The sequence below is a fragment of the Alnus glutinosa genome, chromosome 5 (assembly GCF_958979055.1).
Source record: "Alnus glutinosa chromosome 5, dhAlnGlut1.1, whole genome shotgun sequence".
Classification (NCBI taxonomy): domain Eukaryota; kingdom Viridiplantae; phylum Streptophyta; class Magnoliopsida; order Fagales; family Betulaceae; genus Alnus; species Alnus glutinosa.
In genome coordinates, this window is record NC_084890.1 from 25,650,781 (window position 1) to 25,670,756 (window position 19,976).

The 19,976-nt window shown below is 36.7% G+C and overlaps 2 protein-coding genes across 3 annotated transcripts; both read right to left on the minus strand.

Annotated features, from left to right (window-relative positions):
* Positions 1-1,143: 1,143 nt before the first annotated feature.
* On the minus strand, positions 1,144-2,364 carry LOC133868807 (uncharacterized). The gene has a single exon (XM_062305823.1). It carries the CDS (start codon positions 1,886-1,888, stop codon positions 1,277-1,279), a length of 612 nt encoding a protein of 203 aa, XP_062161807.1. The 5' UTR covers positions 1,889-2,364; the 3' UTR covers positions 1,144-1,276.
* A 2,241-nt stretch (positions 2,365-4,605) lies between these two features.
* Positions 4,606-13,153, minus strand: LOC133868753 (hydroxyproline O-galactosyltransferase GALT2-like). Of its 2 annotated transcripts, XM_062305750.1 has the most exons (8): positions 12,742-13,153; positions 12,502-12,649; positions 9,216-9,449; positions 8,526-8,816; positions 5,908-6,036; positions 5,567-5,740; positions 5,121-5,218; positions 4,606-5,029 (listed from the first exon to the last, which is right to left on the minus strand). In XM_062305750.1, exons 2-7 carry the CDS (start codon positions 12,505-12,507, stop codon positions 5,177-5,179), a joined length of 876 nt encoding a protein of 291 aa, XP_062161734.1. In that variant the 5' UTR covers positions 12,508-12,649; positions 12,742-13,153; the 3' UTR covers positions 4,606-5,029; positions 5,121-5,176. The 2 variants fall into 2 exon arrangements, with proteins under 2 accessions (XP_062161734.1, XP_062161735.1); XM_062305751.1 differs by lacking the exons at positions 4,606-5,029; positions 5,121-5,218 and having other exon boundaries at positions 5,557-5,682; positions 12,742-13,141.
* Positions 13,154-19,976: the final 6,823 nt, after the last annotated feature.

Here is a 19,976-nt window from a genome sequence, read left to right on the forward strand (position 1 = left end):
ACGGAACCAAGTTCAAATTGAATTGCAAACCATAGCAGGCAACAAGTTCAAATTTACACAAATGCAACCCCACTAACATACCTCATATGTGACTGCCCATTTTCCACTTCGGAGGGGGCGATGCAAGAGGTTGAGATTGCCCATATAAAGGGACGTATTAGGAGAGATGCCCCTTTTAGGACAGTGTCCACCCTAACGAAGGTGTCATCATCACATTTCATTATGTATCCAGTGGTCACATTCTGAACCTGCATGGAGGATGTTTGGAACATTTGAGGGATAGAATACAACTCAGAATGGGATCCAACAAAACTGAAGTTCCAAGGCTGACATTTTCAAGGACAATATTTGAGAAGAATTCCTTATCCAAAATTAACTGGTTATCCAAAAATAAAAAAAAATCATGTTAGACTTAGATAGGACCATGATCCCCTATCCAAAATGAGACTACATCTTTGGTAAATCATCATTAAACGCCCCCAAAGCAAGTAATGCGCCCATTAACATTAACATGTGCAACATATTACGTCCACTAGTAATCAGATCTTCCCAAACCCATAAATGAACATAATAGAAAATGGCCAAGGGTTGCCAGCTCATCCAACTCCCCATCAACAGACACATTTTTTGATTCAGCCAACTTCTATCAACTAAGTAAAATTCATCCTGCTAATTTTTAAATGTAGCCCATATATGCTTCAAATTAACTAGTTATGCATGCCAAGAGAGCTTTATAAGAACAAAAGACAAAAGTATGATATACATAAGATGACAGAGAACATTTTCAAGCAAAGAAGGAGAGATCACTACAGCTGAATTGATGTATTTAAACTACTGTTGGAAGGTCTTACATAATATCCAAATTACCAGCTACTTGCAAACTGGAAAGACAACGTCTCATTCTACTATCCAAAGTGATTTTGATCAGCAGCACTCATAACTTTAGTAAAATAAACCACCCACAAAAAGCTCAAAAATCAGAAAAACCAAACAAATTTTAGGTTCAAGGCAAGTACTTAATTCTCTCTGCATATTATTATCAGTAGATCAAAACAATCATACCAAACATTGAATTGAAGAGGAAGAAGAAGAAAATGAATCAATGTATTTTAACAAGAGAAACAAACCCACGCAACAACAACAGTGGCCAAACAGTAGTGTTGCTAGCAATCATGGTAAAGAACATAAACATTCCCACTTGACAGTGATTCTTGATGGTGGAAAAACCGTGCATGTATTTGTACTAGGGGCAACTTCTGTGGGAACAACACATTTCTCAATTTTCGCTTTTTAAAACCTTTTCAAAATTGCTATCAAAGCCGAGCAATTCACTAGCCCTATAACTCCTCGCCGCCAAAACCTGCCAACCCAATTGATCCAATCTAATCAGGTTCATCCACGTACTCCTATAGGCAACTGATGCCCAAGCGACCAACTTCCCAAGATCCTTCGTCCTCACCCGCCCTTCCCTCGCCACAATTCGGGCATCTCGAAACGGTGCTGCACACTTGTCCCTCGCAAACCCAATACACTTCTCCTTCGCCGCCAAGACACAACCCTCCATTTCTCGCTCCTCGTACTTCTCGCGCCCGCTCAGATCCATCGCCCTCGGGCCAACCATAGCACGCCACCAGGGGATTTTGCACTTGTTGGACGCAGCGATGGCGCATCCAACTCTCGCACCATGCTCGCACTGGTCCACGAGCTTGGACTCGCAGGCTTTGAGCGCGGAGGCCCAAACTTGGGGGTCCCGAAACGCGAGCACATACGGCCCGACCAACGGGTCGTCCGATGGGCCGTCCAGAATGGGTCCACGGAGCAAGGGCACCGGGGGGTCAAATGTGGTCACTGTTGAGGCGGCAGAATACTCCAATGATGCGGTTTCCATTTGTTCAGGTTTGTTCTTAATTTATGGATTAATTGGCGTTAGTTTCTACGAAACTTTGTAAAATTGATCCATCACAAACAGATAAAAAATGTCGTAAATCAAACAAAATCAAGACAAGACCATGTTAGAAAGCATTATCTATTTTCCCAAAATTGCTTATTCTAGCACCGCTATGAATTCTCCTTGCAACCAAAGCTTATATGCTGAGGAGGGATGGTCGGATTCAAGAAATTGAGGTAGTGAGGGTTTTCAGACTCATGAAGAAACTTGGAAAAGAACGAATTTATGTAGATGAGTGCGGGGCAGGGCGGGTCTTACGGTTTTTGCATATCTAATTCCGCAAGCCGGCTTGAAAAGCTCGGTTACATGAATGCTTAAACTGTGTCCCTCAATTTTATTACTGGATCCGTAGTATCGGCTAGTTGTCCACTGGATCGTAGATGCGCTGCTAAAGAAAAACACAGAGACAATGTTAAAGTAAAATCACATAAAACCCACTCGCAGAATTTTCAAAATACTAATCGAAATATGCAAATATTTCCACTACAAAAATCGCAAACAAATCTGCAAACAAATCTACAAACAGACCACGAGAACCTTTCACGTGGGCATTGCCGCACTGGGCGTCGTGGGCGTGGCACTGGGCGAGTGGGCGACGTGGGCATGGATCGGAGATTCAGAAGAAAAGAAGAAGGAAAGAAGAAGAGAAGAGAAATGGAGAAGAAGAGGCGACAGCCTGCTGTGAAGTGTGAAGAGCGGAGAAGACTAGAGATGAGTGAATCATGAGGTCGGAATAAAGTGCGTTTAATATTATTTTTCGTTTTTTTTAATATATATATAATAATAATAATAAAACCCGATTTTTTAAAATGCTATAATCGGTAACCGAAATTGAATACTCAGTTATTCGGTTGCGATTATTTTCTAAAGATGGTAGCTCCTTTGGACAAGAGGAAATGCTACACATCCTAAAATTTTTCTTCAAAATTTGATTCTTAAATAATGTGTCACAATCTCATGTAATCTATTATTTTGAGAAATATGTCAAATCATTTAAAAAAAAAAATTGAAAGAAAATTTTAAGAAATCTAGAATTTCCCTCAGGCAAAATAGGGTGGCCAAACTACCGCAAGGCACATTCGTTCTCATGATTCATTTTTACTCCAAATTTGATCTAAATACTAGCTAACCTGGCATGCACAATAATCATTTGCTGTTTTACTTTGAGTGGCGTAACAAACATCATAAAACTTTTGTAACGAGTTGGAGGTGTGATTGATCAATCATGAACAGTTTCTACGAAACTTTGCAAAATTGATCCATCACAAATAGATAAAAAATGTCATAAACCAAACAAAATCAAGACAAGGCCATGTTAGAAAGCTTACCTATTCTCCCAAAACTGCTTATTCTAGCAAAGCTATGAATTCTCCTTGCAACCAAAGCTGTTGTTTGTCCATCCGCCGTGCTCTTCATCCTTGGCTTAAACCAGTACATGCTGTTCAAAGACCTAATAGATTGAGGAGAAGTCACAAGGAAAAAGTACATGATGGTAAAAAGGGTGGAGTAGGGTAAACAGGAGAGTTATCTAGAATAACTTGGGAAAAAGAGGGGGTAAAAAATGATATTTGTACATACGTTGTGCATGGGTGTTACACCTATTGTAAATGTGTATAATGTGTATACAAGATGAGTGTGCAAATCACACAACTCAAAAAATATTTGTGCTACAGACAAGAATGGAGAAGGGCATGTAAAAAGAGCACCGATAAAATAAAAATAAAAATTCACTCCACTCCTAAACTTTTATCACATTTACAATTACCTTTTAGGCTTCAAAAACTCTCAATTTAATATATTCTTTTTTTTTTTTTTCAATTTCACCAATCCGTTAGAATTTTTCATTAATCTTAACCGACGAATGTCAAAATTTTCAAAATATTCCTCATTTTTTTTATAGAAGAAAAAAAATTAAAAAAATTTAGACGTTGGTCAGGATTTAACGAAATTCACAAAAATATCTACGTCCGAATATTTGAAAATTTTTAATTTTTTTTTAAAAAAAAACATGAGCATTTTAAAAATTTTGACAAAATTTAATAGAAAATCATCACAGAATAGTGAAACTGAAAAACAAAAATTGAAAGATAAATACACTAAATTGAGAGTTTTTTAAGTTTAGAAAAGAAATTACAAATGTGATGAAAGTTCAAGAGCGTTAAGTGAAGTTTTTCTTTAATTTTATATTTCTTTAGATGAATTTAAAATCACCATCAACCTTAAAGATAATATTTATTAAATTTTTATATAAAAATGATTTTAAAAGCTGCATAAAATATTTGTTGGAGTGCGTAGCAAAAATCTCAAGATCCAAAAACAACATGCAAAACGCATGACTATTAAAGCAAGCGAAGTCGTCGTAACAAGAATAACGTTCAGAAGAAAAAACATGAATTTTGCAGAGGATATACCAAGACATAAAGACAACTCAATCAGACAATTTGATTCTCATAATTTATTTTTTTATGCTATAATGTGTTATAATTATTAGAGAGGTACTAGGTTTTTTTTTCCCAATTGAGACCTTCATGGGAACATATTCATCCTATTGAAAGACATAAAATGGTCTGGTCCATCCATAAAAGAGAAATAAACAAATTTCAAAAAAAGAGAACACTACAAACATCATTCAAAATCCAATAACCTGTTAGTGAAAAATGAATATATTGAGACCATGTAAATATATAACACATCATGCTTTGGTAAAGTCATTGCAAACTGATTCTCACAATTCATCCATGAGTCCATATTTTGATCCACAAACCTAAATGGACAAAAAATCAGCACCCAAGATGGGTGAAAAATACAAAGTGGGGGTGGGGGAAGAGAGGAGGAAGTTGAGCTCAATCTAATTTTACGAGCAGCTCATTGTCATCTAAAGTTGTAGCAATGAGCCCGACCCCTCGCCAATTTGTCCCAAAGACAGATCATCTGCCTTGGGGATTGATAATGTGCAGTGAAATAGTTTTCCATGCACCCATGCTGACAAAATTTCCAGTTGTGGGAGTACTGGACGGCCGCCATGGAACCGTTAAATTGCTCGACCCACATTCTCATGCTTACATCCTCCATCTTGAAGAGCTGCCACAAAAAACAAACAGTATTTTTCAGTTATAACCTGCTGAGGAGGCAGGCTGGAGGGAAGGCAGATTGAACAAATAATTAAACTAACCCTGAGGCTTCGATTGCCATGTTGAGAGACAACATATTTAGCAATATCACTGGAAATTATATATCCAGGCCCATTGGCATAATGAGGATATACTTCTTCTGGCCACTCATGTTACACATTACAGGATTCCTTCAGATATAGGAACAATTCAAAGAGAATCAAACTGCTCTTATATAAACAAAAACTAAAAAGAGACAAATTTCTCAAATTAGTAGAAAACATGACAATAAGAAGCCCGAGATACGATGAGAAGAAATTATTTCTCTTCCTTTCTATGATCCTACTTCCAAGCAATCAAATGTATCAGACTTCCAAAATTATCTGATTTATGAAAGGAGCTCTTGGAGAAATCAAAAACCCAAGAGACAGATCCAAGTTCAAATAGAATTGCAAACTATAGCAGGCAACAAGTTCAAATTTACACAAATGCAACCCCACTAACATACCTCATATGTGACTGCCCATTTTCCACTTCGGAGAGGGCGATGCAAGAGATTGAGATTGCCCATATAAAGGGACCTATTAGGAGAGATACCCTCAATTTCTTTCAGGACGGTGTCCACTGTAACGAACATGTCATCATCACATTTCATTATGTATGCAGTGGTCACATTCTGAACCTGCATGGAGGATGTTGGGACATTTGAGGGATAGAATACAACTCAACATGGGATCCAACAAAACTGAAGTTCCAAGACTGACATTTTCAAGGACAATATTTGAGAAGAATTCCTAATTAAAATAAGAGTTTAATGAAAGACTAATAAATTATAAAACACAAACTCACCCCAAACTCACAGATAGCAAAAGTTTTGAGAACAACAAGCTCATAGCAATCCATAAAGGGCAAAATCACAATATCACCAAAGTAAGCCGCCTCCTTTTTCAGCACTGCATTCACCTCCTTCCTTGGATTCTGCATGTCAATTTTGAAACAATTAAGAACACCAAATAAACAAAAACTCATTCATAATCCAATGAATGACAGAAAATACTTAGAACGGGAAAATGAAAGAGAAACACATATACAACAGCCAGTGAAGAATGTCAGAAGAAATATAAACAGGCACACACATACGTGGCATATATCGCGGGACTTTGTTAGCTAATATGCATGTCATACATCAATGTAGAAGTCCATATTTCCGAATTCCAAGAATCATAAGGACAAAAAAGAAACTTGTCTATTGGATTGGAGTACATACAGTAACTTTGATATTCATATAAATAGCCTCATACGTACCACATGCAAGGAGATAGATTTCATGTCATATGCTCACAGAGGTCAACAAGCCTTGCACGATTCCTCAAAGTCATTAATTCCCGAAATCAAATATTGCTATAACTCTGACTAGTAATAACCCAACCCTCAGTTCTTTGAACCAAGGTTGGCAACGCTGATCCTCAACAATTCTGACATCTCAGAAGTCATTATCTTCAGACAATTTCGACAAATATAAAAACTTATCTGATTTCTCTAGATGCTATTTTATAATTCCCATTTAATTCATCATGTCATCTAACAGTTCCTTTCCAATATCTTGATGACTTAATTTCTTGTCATAAAAAACCCAATCTCTCCATCTCATTTACACATACTTGATGAACAATCAGAGTTTCAAACTAGCATTCTTCATAATGTTGCTCTTTGGTATGTATTTCCCATCATTCTGATCGAAATGATGCAGTTACGTGACCTTCAAGAGAAAGAGAGAATATGAAAGATTACGAGAACTCAACCCTAGAGTCGCTGGCTTTTCTATTTGTATATATTATCAATGATGCAGAATTACAGGATTTCCCTCCGTTCTATATAACACCCTAACGAATCATTAATAACTCTATATGTCAAGCATGTCAATATCACCAGGTTCTGTTCCTTTAACTCGTGGAATTGATCCTGGAAGCTAACTCTATCAACCCATAAATCTTGACACCATAGTTGAATTCATGGTAATGATAAATGCAGAATCCTTTTTGACAAAATGAAACTGCTACAGTTGAACACTTGATAAGAGACATTTGCATCCAAGTTGTATCTTGCTCTCGCATATATAAAAAAAAAGCAAAAATATAGAAAAGTTTATTGCACTCACTAAAGCAAATTTGTCAGTGAAAATGAAGCGGAGAGGTAGCATTCATAAGAAAATTGCAAGGATTAGATACTTCCATTCAAAAAACAATTATATTTGGCTTTTGTGCCCCTTTTGTCGCTTAGTTTTGGCAATTTTCTTGTTTTTTTTTTTTGCTTTCTAGTTAGGTGCTTTCTCTTGTATATTTTCAGTGTACTTAAGGGCACCTTACGCTTCTAATAAAATCAGTTTATTACTTATAAAAAAAATAAAAATAAACAATTATATGACATTTGCATATTCACATTAATCATGAATGATCCTATAGTGTTGACTGCAAAAAAGAAAGAGAGAACACGAAAAGATTGTGAGAGCTCAATGATAAAGTGGCTGGCTTCTCTATTTATGCATTTTATTAATGATGTAAAATTACAAGATTGCCATTCCTTACATATAAAACTCAACACTTCCCCTCAATATAGAGCATGGATGTCTATTATGACTAGCTTATTACACACACACACGCACACATATATAGAAAAAGAGATCCTTACTCGGAATCTCTATGAATACATCTCCTAACCAATCAAAATGTTATCAAGTAAAAACTTGTGTTCACATAACCATATCTCGGATAAAGTGACAGTCCATCTAGGTATAATGCGTCCAAACTAAAAGCTTAAGCCAAAGGGAGGGTAGGCCCGACAAGTACATAAACCCATACCAAAGTCCACATGTGACCAATGTAAGACTCTCTAACACCTCTTTCCAAGCCTTAAACACACAAACACGTGTGGAATATAGGAACCAAAAAACAAAGAAATGAACCAGTCTCTGATACCATGAGGTTTTGCTAGATAAGAGAAATAGAGTATGAAAAGATTGTGAAAGTACAACTTTAGAGAAGCTGGCTTCTATATAGGTGTGTATATACATATATACACACATACACTCAACGATGCAAAAATACAAGATTGCCCTTCCTTATATTACTCTAATAGGTACATCAACGATTGGTCTTCTCTATATGCTCATCAAAATGCAATTTTGCACCTATAGACCACAAACATTTTATGCATGCATTTGACAATGTTCAGAACCGGACTATACATTTATGTTTCATACAGACTTCTCTGCTTTGCCACTATCTATTATATTCTTAATAGGTTAGGTATCAATATTATCATTGAAAACTCTCATATTCAAGCATGTCAATAGGGCCACCTTCTATTCCTTAAACTCATATGGAATTGATCCTGGAAGCTAACTCATCAACCCATAAATTTTGACACCATATTTGGATGCATGCTAATGATCACTGCAGAAGCCTTACCAATGCAACAAAGAATGGAACTACTACATTTGAAGACTTGATAGCAGTAGCTTGCATCCAAGTTTTTCTAACAGCCATGCGTTCAGCAAAGTGATTAGTAGCAGATAGCACTCCAACAAAGACCTGAATCTTGCTCTTGGGTGTAGGATGGGTTTTCCACTTGTCTGAAAATTCCAATACTCGTTGAGGTGAGAAACTCGGATGAGAAGTAGGGAGAGACGTAGCATAAACTGAATGAACATCCACGTCTCCTTTAATTGCTAGTCCTGTTGCATCTTCAAGAGTAAACTCCTGAAGGTACAGCAAAGCATTTCTGGGTTCAATACAGGATTTATTGAAACAAAAAAAACTATGTGGAAATGCCAGAAATTTGAACAATAAAAGTATTATTATAACAACTATAGCTGTAGGAGCATGCTCCCACAAAATCTACAGATCAACAACTAACAAGGACTAGGAATGCCCAGTGGAAATGTAAATTTATAAAAAGAGAAGGGAAAGTCATAAATCAAGTTCAAGAAGTAAAATAGAAGCCATGAAGCACAACACCACAAACAAAACTGCAAGTTCTCCTCACTTTGACCCGGACCTTCTTTAGATCTCCTGGGCAAGCATTCTCCATTCATGTAGGAGAGGTAGCAAACAGATGTCATCAGTAGTAAACTTCAAAAAAATTTCCACATTACTTACTGTCCTATACGGAAATGAAGTCAGATGCCGACCCCCATCATTGATATGGTACCCATCAACACCAGCACGCAGGGTCAGGATAAACAGTCCGCCCTCCACAAAAGGAAATGGCCAGGTCACCTCTGGCTTCCGCTGACACCCTATAAATCGCTTAAACCATGAGGTTGTCTTGGACTCTTTTGAGTCTACAAATATCATTCCGCATCCATTTTTCGCATCTTCCATGTCCATCAACTGCCAAATACATAGATAAGAAACACCTTCATGCTCAAATGTTAATATAAAGTTGAGAGAATTGGAAGGAAAGAAAATAAAAATATAAGTCAAACCACATCACAATCAACCAGACCATAGATAAATAACTAAAAGTTTATTTTCAATGGAGCATAAAAGAATTTCCTGTCCTTCCCATAAAATTCACGGCATTAGTGCATAGCATGGTCAGGACCGTTCAGAAACAGTCAGCAAGTACTAGAGAAACAAACTAAAATTTGAAAGATTTACAAGAAAAGGTGAGAAAGATTCAAGTGACACAGTGCATTAACAGGGGCTCGCAGAGGTTAAGCCTGGAATACCAAAATTTCAACCAATACAGCAAGCTACTGAAGTTGATTGGAAAATGGCAACTAAGGCTACAGAAAACATAATTGTTCAGGCAGTGTATTTATGGTGCTTCACAGTAAATTTAAACAAAGATTATTGAATCACACTCAAAGCATGTTAACGGAGTTATTTGGCTATTTAAACTGCCACCAAACAAACTCAATATAGTGAAATTCAAAGAAAGTAGGTCATTTATAGTAACAAACCCAATGTTAAGCCCAAGGAAGAAACAGGATCAGTAAGACCATTCAAGTGATGCTGCCCCAATTGAGCTCTTATACCATGTTAGAGACCACTAATACCAACTAGTGTATAAACCCCTATCAGGCTTGACACATAAACCATATTAGTCCAAATTGGTACACACACCAATACACTAAGACGCACCATTGATGTCAAGAATCTCATCAGCACAGAACAATGACAAAGCAGACATCAGCCTGGTATGTAATTACCTGAATTTGGCAGCTCATATGTCACTCAAAGAAAGAAAAAGTTGCAATTAATATGCTAAGTTATCAAGGCTCATGCTTTTATTCCATCTGAACCAAGTTCATAAGTCTGAAGTCAACTTCATTGTAGAAAAAGAGATAAGAAATAATGGTGAATTGAAAATTTGACGCTTAACAGACAGGTTATCCCTAAAAAGGTCAACAGAACCTTTTTTTTTTTGATAAGTAAGAAGATTTTATTAAAAAGCATGCGGCGCCCCTAAGTACACCGGGAGTATGCACAAGAACCACCAAAGCCAGCCCACAAAACAGATCTTATCAAAAAAAAAAAGGTCAATAAGCTCCAACTCGAATGGCACTTCTTTCTTCCATAAGAACAAGGAGGAGGATGTGTCATTTATCAATTGAAAAAAAAAAAAAAAAATGAAGAAGAGAGGTAGATTAAGTCTAGGTCTAAATAAGTTTTACAAAAGCTGAGTTCATAATCCCTTTATTGGGCATCTTGGTGTGTTCTTGCACTGTTTCAGGACAGCAAGCTTGCCTTATATCCTCTTATTTGCAGTTCTATCATTTTGTTTAAATTTTGATCAACTAGTTTTCTGTTAAAGGCACCACCAGCAGCCCTTTGGGCAGCATAATATGTTCATGCTATAATTTTTTGGGTCTGCCTCCAACTCACCTCCTCCATGAGAGTAGATCTCTCTAACTCAATCACAACCTCAGCCTTCTTTATTTTCTCCCCAACGCCTGAGGCCCTCTCTTCTTCAATGACATCAAAAACACGTAACTCTTCTAGAAGGATCCTCTTCTTCCTATCTACATTGCCAAACACCCCCTCGCTCAATTTCTTCAAATCAAGTTTCAAAGCCTTAAGCTTTCAAGAGGGGGATATGCGCTTATGTAACATTTGTAATTAGCATTGATAGACTTGATGTGTGTGACACCAGACCTTAGTTAGCTAACCTAAATTAATGGATCAACTGAGATTCACATGAGAAATTAAAACTTTCAGCATGCTCACACAAAAATAAAAAATTGCCATGTGTCATTTAGTGCATATTTTTGCTTGATAGTTCATAGTTTTCATAAAAGTTTTTATTTTATTTTATGATTTTGGTTTTAAAATAGAATTTTAAAGTCTCATAATTCTGGAGACTTTAGAGGGTTTTTTTTTTTTTTTTTGGTTTATTCTTCCCAGATATTACTAAGCTGCATGCTTCAACTAGGGTTTCTGGTTTTTACTTGCATATATCTCCAATGGTGTTCTAAAATATCTACAAAACAGCAACAATACAATCATCCTTATCATTATTCAGAAACAAATCATGTAAACTGCACAATAAATATTCATCGTTTTCTTCCATGAAAATTTTCACAGGAAGGGCAAATTTCCCTCCACGAAAATAATAACAAAAAAGATCACACAAGTACTAAATTAACAGTAGATGGAATCTCCAGACCCAGAATTTTGAAAATTTGCTCTCGCTCGATTTTAGTTGTGGATATGTACATAACCCAGCATTCACCATCTCCAAAAATAAGGTGTTATTTCTCCAACAAATCTCATCTTTCAAGAAGAAGACACTACCAAAAAAAAAAAAAAAAGAGGCACATCTTGGCATTTTTATCTTTGACATTTGTAACAAATGTCAAGTTGATCTTTTCTATTGTGGCGTATTGTTGAAAATTATCAGTTAACAAAAAAATCATTCCTGGTGTTTTACAATGTGCCAAGAATGTTCAATTTCTTGGCATTTCATTTTATTTGCCAGGAAAATTGAAAAAAAAAATAACAAATAAAAAATTCTGGCATTATGGCGACGGCATGATGAGGTCAGGAGACAAATCCTTCCTGACGTCTTAGAAACAATAGGTGATATTTGCGTTTAAAAAGTAAATCTTTCAAACAATGGTGTAAAGAAAAGTGTAATAAATATCTCTGGCTTATTACCTTTAGAAGAAATACTTCCATCAATCAGGTTACAAAACACCCAATATTTATCCAAGTCTAGAGACTCCTCCGACTTATATTTTGTTTGAAAACATAAAATGGAGCTATGGCTCAAAACAAGGGTAAACAATCATACAAATCTTAGTTTAATAAAGTATCAAAAGCAAAAAAATAAAAATAAATAAACACATAAAGAGATTGTACAAAGTTCCAAGGAACAAAAAGCCCTGTGCAGCTTAACAATCAAACAAAAACGTGCTACATATAGAAGATAACTTACATCCATCTCAAGTTCCAACAATGATGGAGCCGCCTCCAAAAAAGCAGAGGTCAGGTCCAGCAGGATTTTTCTAAATCTTACACCTAATAGCTTCAATTGCTTTAGTCTAGCTAGTAAATGTGGTTAAGTGCTTAGATATTAAATCAACCTGAAAGACAATGGAAAGAAATGATTAACTAGAGACATGATGTTAAAAAATGATGACAAAAAGCTCAACTAAAATTTTTCCTGTGGCAATACCTGGACATACGGAGTGCACAATAATAAAGTCTCAACTAGAAAAGTCTTTTGCAAGTGAGCCAAGGACGTATGTCATTTGAGTTCTAGGATCAGACTGCATAGTTCTACAATGAGACTGCAAAGTCATACATAGTCTAACAAGTTGTGCACTATTCTTTAACAAGACCTGCCCAAACATCTTTGCGTCGTACTCAATTGATGCAATACTTATGCCATCATGAATTTCAACTTTTTCTAAAGGCTTGCAACAAATATCCTCAAGTGTCTCAGCCTGAGAAACCAACATCCACTAGATAATTTCAAACGAAATGGACAAGGGCATTCGCTTATACTAAACCATTCTAAAGATGGGCAACTAGTCAAAATGTTATCCACATTCTCTTGATTTAAACTTGTCTTTTTCAATGAGAGGGATGAAAGAGAGTCCAAGCCATTGAAATTTGCTAGAATACTCAAGCTGCAAAAATTCAAAGACAAATGTTTTTTCTTTGACTTTTTCCCTGCTTGAGCAAATAGCCAATATGGAAATTTATAGAGCTCATGATACAAGTCTGACAAATGATCGTCTGCCAGGTTGATGTCAAGCTTTTGAACTTGCATATCAATTGCAAATTGAATCCATCGATCAACGTCGCAACCATGATCACTACCCAACGGATACTCAACCCTAAAGGAATCTACCTTTTTGCCGACATAGAGTTCTAGAATGAGATTATTGATATTATAGAAGAAAGAATGTCCACCGGCAATCTACCAGTCATATCGGCCACCGGGACAGTGCCAATCTATGTGCACCCAAAATAACATTAACAAAATTAACTCTTGTGCATGCCAAGATTCCAAAGTAAAAGTAAGCCTTTGTTGGTAATAGAGATAAATCAATTTAGGGTGTTTATTTAATATAGTATGAATACATAGAAATATATCTAAAACTTAAACTTACACCAAGCAATGTCTAGGGCTGAGATTGGGGCCACTTAAGTCTGGAAATTTGGTTTGTTGGCAACCGTTCCTCCATTATCTTGTCAATCTGATAATAAAGAGCAATGAAGCTCTCGATTAGTTGGCATTGCTATAATATGAATCAATTAGGTTCTAAGAAGACAATAATAAAAATCATAATGAGACAAACAACAACAAAGATAATAACAGGATAATAACGTTCCAAGGGTCTTATGATGACTTGGGTAGATCAATGAATATCCTGACTATAAGTTGATGAAGGTTTGTAAAGAAAGAAGACATTCTTTGGCTACAAGAGAGAACAAAACCAGTGTCAGATACATGTGATTTTAAAAATGAAAATAATATTAAATATGCCTACTTTTTTTTTTTACTAGTTGGGATGGCACGCGCAATGCACGTGCTTGGTTCCCTGTGTTATGTATCACTATAATTGTTAAGATTATAATTTTAATATCATACATATATTATATTATAGAATGGATTTAATATCTAGATTATTGAACAAGTATATATTGATTTTTCTTAACAAATAAAGTAAAAAACTATAATATTAAGTAAATATGATATACCAAAAGAAAACGGAAGAGATTTAATTTAGATAGCACACATGTTGTCAATTCAAACCAAATTGTAACAACCTATAGGTACATACAATTGTAATTCCATCAAATGTTTCTTCATTATAATGTATAATGGACCTTGAAAAGCAATGAAGTTTAGTGTAAACCATGTTGCCATGAATAGCAAAACTTAAAAGGCATACATGCATGAATTATCACCTCAATAGCATATCTATTTTTATATTTCCCTTTCAACGGTCCTAATAACCTGTACATAAACACTACCAAAGCAGTCTTAAAAGACAGCAACTCCGTAGCTCCATACCTGATGTATCTCTTTTTGGTTTGACATGTTGGATTATATTTGTGACAACCACTAAAGGAGTAAGCATTGCCTCTTAATGCTTTTATTACCAATTAAGGACTTCATTTTCTTTTTAGGGGGCATGAATGACGATTTCATAGACCATGTTCTTCTCTCGAAACCACCACCAACCTGCATGTGCAACAACTCTGGTGAAGACCCGTGGGTGTACTCCCTTGTAGCTTGTGAACCAAACGCCATGCCAGTAGTATTAAATATCTGTTAACCAAACCGAAACAATAAATCAATTTGCTAAAATAGTCACGGTTCTTGGGAAAAAAAAAAAAAAAAGAGAGAGAGGATATTTCCATCAATCTGTCTGTATTTGTTTTCTTTTTTTTCTCCCTAGCCTAAAGAGGCATGCCCTTATCTTAAATTCCAAAAAGCTCTGCTATCAAATATTGAAACTATCATCATTCATAATAATGAAACAATTATCAATTAGACATATACATTAGTTTTCAATCTACTAAAATAAAATTAAAAATAAATAAATAAATAAACCTCCATTTCCTTGAAACAGTAAAAAAAAAAATCCTTCGGGGAACTTGCAAAAGAAGCAACATGTCCATTTAAAGCAGATGTATTTGGTGCCTTGTTCATCCACAGTATACAATTGTTCTCTTTTTGTGCAAAGTTAGTAACTTGGTAGTAAAAATCAAGGGGCAAAAGAAAAATGAGCAATAATACGTAATTCAATAAACCAAATGCAATAAATGCAAAAATACGCAGATATTCAACAATATAGTTAGGACTTACATCTTTAGAAGGAATCATGACATTTTCATCAAATCGGAGTAGAATTGATGATAAATATTAGGATAGAAAAAGAGAAATAAAAATGAAGTTTACTATCATATGATTGACTGCCAAAAATAGAGAAACAAATTAAAACCCAACCCTTTAGTACAGCAGACAATGAATTTCTACATTTAAAATGTAAGCGAAATTCTTTTATATAGTGACCTCTTGGTGTGCTGTACGTTTGAACTTCTCTATTTGCTTAGTTAAGCGAATCTTCTTCTGCACATACCTAAAAAGAAAAGAGAGTACATAATCAACAAAACAGAAGTTAAAAACACAGCTTTAAGCAAGTTACTGACTCTGGATAGGAAATCGCTCATACAATCAAACGCAGAAATCTTGAATACTTAGTTTTCCTTTCCTGGGAAGTCAATTCCCTCGATGTGAATTATGAATTATGATAACAGCGAATTCAATCATTATCAATCAAACAAATTTGTTTCCGGAACTGGGTTATTGAAAATTATCTTGTGGGTTGATTTGTTCTCAGCCAAAAAACAGTCAGCCTTCAATGTTCTAACTGATTAGAACCACATAATTAATTAATTAAATTAAATTAAAGAAACAAACTGGGCCAGAAGCTAGGGGAGCACAATATTACCAGCACCAAGCTGGAAATCATTTTGTAATTGCAATGAGGTAACCTTCTCAGGAATAAGAATATTCAGTAGCTAAGAGATCATTACCTTTCAACACTAAAATTACTCCATAATGGCCGCAAGGAGCCAAAGGGTCTCTTTTGATTATCCATAAAACTCTGTTAATAATAGTCTCCACAAATACTAAATCAAATCCTAAATTAAATGTCTAATGAAACAAAAGAAACAAGCAAAACGGATAATCCAAGTCATTAGCAAAAAAGTGGAGCTGTGTTTTTGTTTGGGGGGGTGGGGCAGAGTTACAAAATTTCTCTGAAACATATACGCAGTGAAGTTCAATCATTCTGCTCCACCCTATGGATAATTGAATGCTTACAGCTGGTAATTACAAGTCGTTACAAATTTACAGCAATAAACAGTCCTGAACAGTATCTTAATAGCATACAACACGCATATAGATAATGAAATTGGCGCAGTGAAATATAACAAGCATATAGATAACAGAACCACATAACAGGAATAGTGATTGTCAATCAGAACTCTTCTGTTTCCTTCACACAAGATTGGTAATAATTTTACAAATATCCTAAAAAGTATTAACAAAACTTACATTGAAACTGGAGTTGGCTAAACAAGAACTTTATCAAGCTACAACAGTATCGGCAAAAGAAAAAGGAAAAAAAAAATGATCATTATTAATCGAGTGTGCCAAAGAACCAATTGCCAGTCCTAAGGACCCTCATTACAGATATTTAGAAGTCACGCAGTAAAAGAAAAGATTAAAACTAATTTATATTTCTTATCAAAAAAAAAAAAACTAATTTATATTTGTAGAAATAATGTGCCTCATATAAAACCTATTGAGAATAACCTTTCAGGCTTAGAGAATTCCTATATGAAGGAGAACCCACGTGATTAAATGCTTAATGATCATTACATGTAAACTCCAATCAAATGCCACTTTCCAGGCTTCTTCCCTCTAGCTACATGTGCATGCCAGATTTTGTTGAAGATACAAAATTGAAAGAAGAAAAAAATCAATTATTCTAGCACGTCATATATTATTTGGACACCAATTTTTCGGTAATATTACTAATGCCAAATGCTCAAACATTTGAATTAGTAATTACTTAGAAAATGAAATAGCAGCACATAGAATCTCAGTGCAATGACGTAAAAAATACTTGAAGAAAGCAAATCACAACTGTAAATACCTTCCCTCTAAAGCAAAACCATGGGCATGCCAATACCAGGAGGAGGTAATTTTGTCTGCATCTTCAGAGTGATATGCATCGGACTGAGGGAGCTGGGTGTACGGTTCGGACAAGGGTACCTTAATACCGGGGCTCAAGGTACCTTTCTAGGGCTGCCACGTGGTTCTCCTAGGGGAACTGAATCGGATGTGGACACCAGCTGCATAAGGGTATTAGAGTCATTACGTTTATTTGTATGGGTCTTGTTGTAATTTCCTATATTACATTTAATTTCCTAAGACAGTTCCAGGGTGTTCTGGAACGTGCTAAGTGGGTTGTAGAGAGCTAACTTAGGTGCTGTCCAACAGAATTCCAGGCTTGATAGAGTATTTTCGGGTGAGCTCATTCGTCAGCGGACTCAAGGAGGAGGTGAGAATTATGGTAACAATGCTCAAACCCACGACCCTCCCAAATGCTTTTGGGTTGGCCCGATTACAAGAATAGGAAATCTGTAGAAGAAATCGAAATTCCAAGTCCCAAAATTGGTCTTCCAAATCATTCTACCTGCGATTGCCCACCCCATCAAATACCAACAAACCTACCCATAACCAACCAGCCACCAATCAGTTTTCCAACCCCTACCCAAACCGAAACACTACCTATCCTTACTCCGGAAACCTACCCTATCCATAAGGAGGATTTCTCGTAGTCAAATGCAGGAGAGAAGGGAGAAAGGATTGTGCTATTACTGTGATGAGAAATATCAAGCTGGGCATAAGTGCAATAAACCAAGGTTGCTTGTTCAGGAAGGAATGGAGTGGGAAGAGAAGGAGAAAACAGTGGAGGAAGAGTTGCTGGAATTCCAGGGAGTACAAGCTCAAGGTGAAGCGGAAGAGGGGGAGTTGCTCGGCATCTCCTTATATGCCTTAGCAGGAACTCCAACTCCCCGCACAATGAGGTTGATGGGAAGCATTGGTTCGATGGAAGTGGTTATTCTAATTGATACCAGAAGTACCCACAGTTTTGTGGATCCCAATGTAGCCAGAAAAGACCAACTCCCAGTTGATGAAAAGGGACAGCTGACAATGATGGTAGCGGATGGGGCTACCCTTTCTTGCCAAGGTCAATGTAAGGTAGTGTCCATTCTACTACAGGGTTGTAAATTTTCTGCTACTCTACACCTCCTAACTCTGGGGGGTTGTGATGTGGTCCTAGGAGTTGACTGGCTGAGGTGTCTCAGACCTATTCTATGGGATTTCGGGACCCTCACCATGAAATTTCCCTATAACCATTGAGAAGTAACCTTGCAAGGGATGTCACCAGCCCCTGAATTGCTGGATGCAAAAGAGACAATGCCCAAGTCCACGGGAGCCAGCTGCAAAGGTGTGTGGGTACAGCTTATGGAGATTACAGCAGATCAGCCCAGGACCATGTTACACGCGGCTGTCCAGGAGCTTATTGAAGGGTACCCGGAGGTTTTAAAGGAGCCAGAAGAACTACCGCCGTCCAGGAGCCATGACCATCAAATTCTCCTTAAGGATGAGGCTAAACCTACATGTGTGAGGCCCTATTACTATCCTTACTATCAAAAGGGGGAAATTGAGAAGTTAGTCCAAGAGATGTTGAGTTCGGGAGTCATTCGTCCTAGCCAAAGTCCGTACTCGTCGCCAGTGTTAGTTGTGAGGAAGGCGGATGGGAGTTGGAGGATGTGCGTGGACTATAGGGCTCTCAGCCGAGACACCATTAAGGATAAATATCCTATCCCCAATATAGATGAACTAGTGGATGAGTTACATGGGGCAGTGATATTTTCTAAATTAGACCTACGATCCGGTTATCACCAAATCCGGATGAAACCAGAGGATGTGCCCAAGAATGCCTTCCAGACACATGAAGGGCACTGAGAATTTCTTGTAATGCCCTTTAGCTTAACCAATGCACCCTCTACTTTCCAAGGATTGATGAATGAGGTATTTCGACCCTATCTTAGAAAATTTGTATTAGTTTTCTTTGACGATATCATAGTTTATAGTCTGAACCTTAAGGAACATCTAAAGCATTTAAAGCTTGTACTTGAGGTTTTAAAGGAACATCAGTTATATGCTAAGGCCTCAAAATCTAAATTTGGGAGTTTGGAGGTAGATTACTTAGGCCATGTTCTGTCAGAAGAAGGAGTGAAGGTTGACCCTGCTAAGATTGTGGCTATGAAGAATTGGCCAAATCCTCGAACTCCCAAGGCCTTGAGAGGATTTGTTAAGGGCTATGGTGGAGTGGCAGCACCCTTAACGGCACTTTTGAAGAAAAATTCATTCGGATGGAATACTAGTGCTGAAGAGGCTTTTTGAAGTCTTAAAGAATTAATGTCCACCCCACTAGTGTTGGGTTTACCCGATTTTACTAAAAGATTCATAGTAGAATGTGATGCTTCAGGGGCGAGTATAGGAGCGATGTTAATGCAGGAGGGGAGACCTCTAGCATATTTAAGCCAAGGGTTGAAAGGGAAGAGCTTATTCTTATCCACGTATGAAAAAGAATTGTTGGCATTGGTTATGGCAGTTAGGAAGTGGAGGCATTATTTATTAGGGCAGACTTTTGTAGTTCATACTGATCAACAGGCCTTTAAATATTTACTAGAGCAGAGAATAGGAACACCCGCCCAGCAGAAATGGGTCTATAAGCTCCTAGGCTATGACTTCACTGTAGAATACAAAAGAGGGAGGGAGAACAAAGCTGCAAATGCCCTATCTAG

Bases quoted from the DNA above. Each gene is read 5' to 3' on its own strand.
- LOC133868753 (XM_062305750.1), bottom strand. The intron at 6,037-8,525 runs GTAAGGCTTCTG...ATTGACATGCAG, and splicing joins TTCCATTCTTTGTTGCATTG to AATCCAAGGAAGGAGGTGAA. The intron at 5,219-5,566 runs GTATGTTAGTGG...ATGAGTGGCCAG, and splicing joins AATGGGCAGTCACATATGAG to AAGAAGTATATCCTCATTAT.
- LOC133868807 (XM_062305823.1), bottom strand. From the start codon at position 1,888: ATGGAAACCGCATCATTGGAGTATTCTGCCGCCTCAACAGTGACCACA.